Here is a 1,654-nt window from a genome sequence, read left to right on the forward strand (position 1 = left end):
TATCTTCTTAAATAATACACTGTTTTAAGATAATAACATTTTTTATTTATTACGTCGCATTTTTATTCTGAATATTTTGTGTAAGTTTACCTGTGTCATTTTATCACTCTTTCCCTCCCAACTAAGTCTTTCATCGTAAAAAGGATCGTTATTGGTCCCGATGAAGATCGGCTCCCAGTGTACGAAACTACCAGTTCTCTTGCCAACATGAAACACGTGCAGGTTCTCCGTCTCTGGCGTTTCCTGCCATTCCTTGCTCTTCGGCACATTATGGCAGCCGGAGCATAATTTCTTATGAAAGGGTATGGCGGTGCCTGCTTTCAGCATCTGTATCTGTAAATTTACATGATTCTTCGAAACGGAGTTTTGTGAAATATTCAAAATGCGCAAAACAGATCTGTTTCCGTCCTGGAAAATATTCTAGATCACGAGTGTTTCATGAAGTTAAAAATCAATCAATGAATGTATCAGATCTGTATGTGACATTTCGACCTCCAACTCATCATTCACTTACATACATTTGGAAAAAAAAATAAAAGAATAAATGTTACGCAGACAAATCATATATGCGTGCGTCGAGATTACAATCGCTCTGTTGCTAGTTCGCTGCTGTGCTAGTTCTGAATTCTGACGCGACAAAAAGTATATTGTGCCGTGCCATGCCGTGTGGTACGCACGGCAACCGGACAATAGCGACGCTAATTCTATATCAAGGTCCACGGTCAAAGGAAGCTCCATTGATTCGCCGTCGACCCTCGCGTCCGCGCTATTAACAACACGACAGACGGACATATCGTCGACCTCGTCGCACTCTCTTTCGCGCGTGCTTAATGACCCCCAACGGATCCCGATTATATGCGGATCGGCAATTGATTCGCGAGTGGCGAACGTACCAGACGCGTCTTATTATTAGGTGGTTGGCTCTTCTCGTCCACTTCAAAGATGGACAACACAAAGACCTTGGGATTGGGCTTGTGGAGAGCCGGCTGATCTCGTTTGCGAATCATCTCGAGGAACTTGTCGGGCAGGTTTGGGCTGGGATACAGTTCGATGTCGCTGGGGAACACATAGAAGGTGGGTGCGGACTCGCGCGCTATGTTACGGCCCACGTTCACCGGATATAGCAGCTTTTTCTCATTCTTGTACATCTTCGCGAGACTGACGTTCACCCATGGTGGTCCAAGCGAGCAGTTGTATGTGTCGGAGGCGATCTTCTCTGATGGCGGTATCTAAGATGAGATCGTAAATAAACATTTAAAAAGAAAATCTTTCAGTATGAGCTTGATAAAACTACGAATATAATTAAAAAAGCTTTTCCGATCTTTCGTATTTCTTCGTGTTTATACCATAATATATAGAGGTGTTGTTGACACATAAAAGCACAATTTTGTGCAAAAGAGATTCTGCTGTCCCTAATTTTTATTTACCAATTTTTGATATGTTTTTAAATAATTTTTTTATAAATCTTTATTATATTTCTTATCTTTAGACAAGGCATAATTTAATCATATTATTTTTTTCCTAGAATAGAAATGTGAAAAGTGAGAAAATTTCATTGAAATTAATAGAGAAAGTTTTTTTTATATTTCCACTAGAAAAATAATCGATATTCTAGTGCTCGTACAAAATCATTTTTTAAATACACACACACATA

The 1,654-nt window shown here is 39.7% G+C and overlaps 1 protein-coding gene across 1 annotated transcript in view; it reads right to left on the minus strand.

Moving 5' to 3' along the window:
- The window catches only part of LOC108693449 (beta-1,4-glucuronyltransferase 1), a 57,435-nt gene that overhangs the window by 1,386 nt on the left and 54,395 nt on the right, over positions 1–1,654 (minus strand). Inside the window, exons 4-5 of the mRNA XM_018202398.1 lie at positions 894–1,229; positions 91–333 (exon numbers count right to left, since the gene is read on the minus strand). Coding sequence (XP_018057887.1) covers positions 91–333; positions 894–1,229 — 579 coding nt within the window. The remainder of the gene's footprint in view (positions 1–90; positions 334–893; positions 1,230–1,654) is intronic.

The sequence above is a fragment of the Atta colombica genome, unplaced genomic scaffold, assembly GCF_001594045.1.
Source record: "Atta colombica isolate Treedump-2 unplaced genomic scaffold, Acol1.0 scaffold9, whole genome shotgun sequence".
Lineage (NCBI taxonomy): Eukaryota > Metazoa > Arthropoda > Insecta > Hymenoptera > Formicidae > Atta > Atta colombica.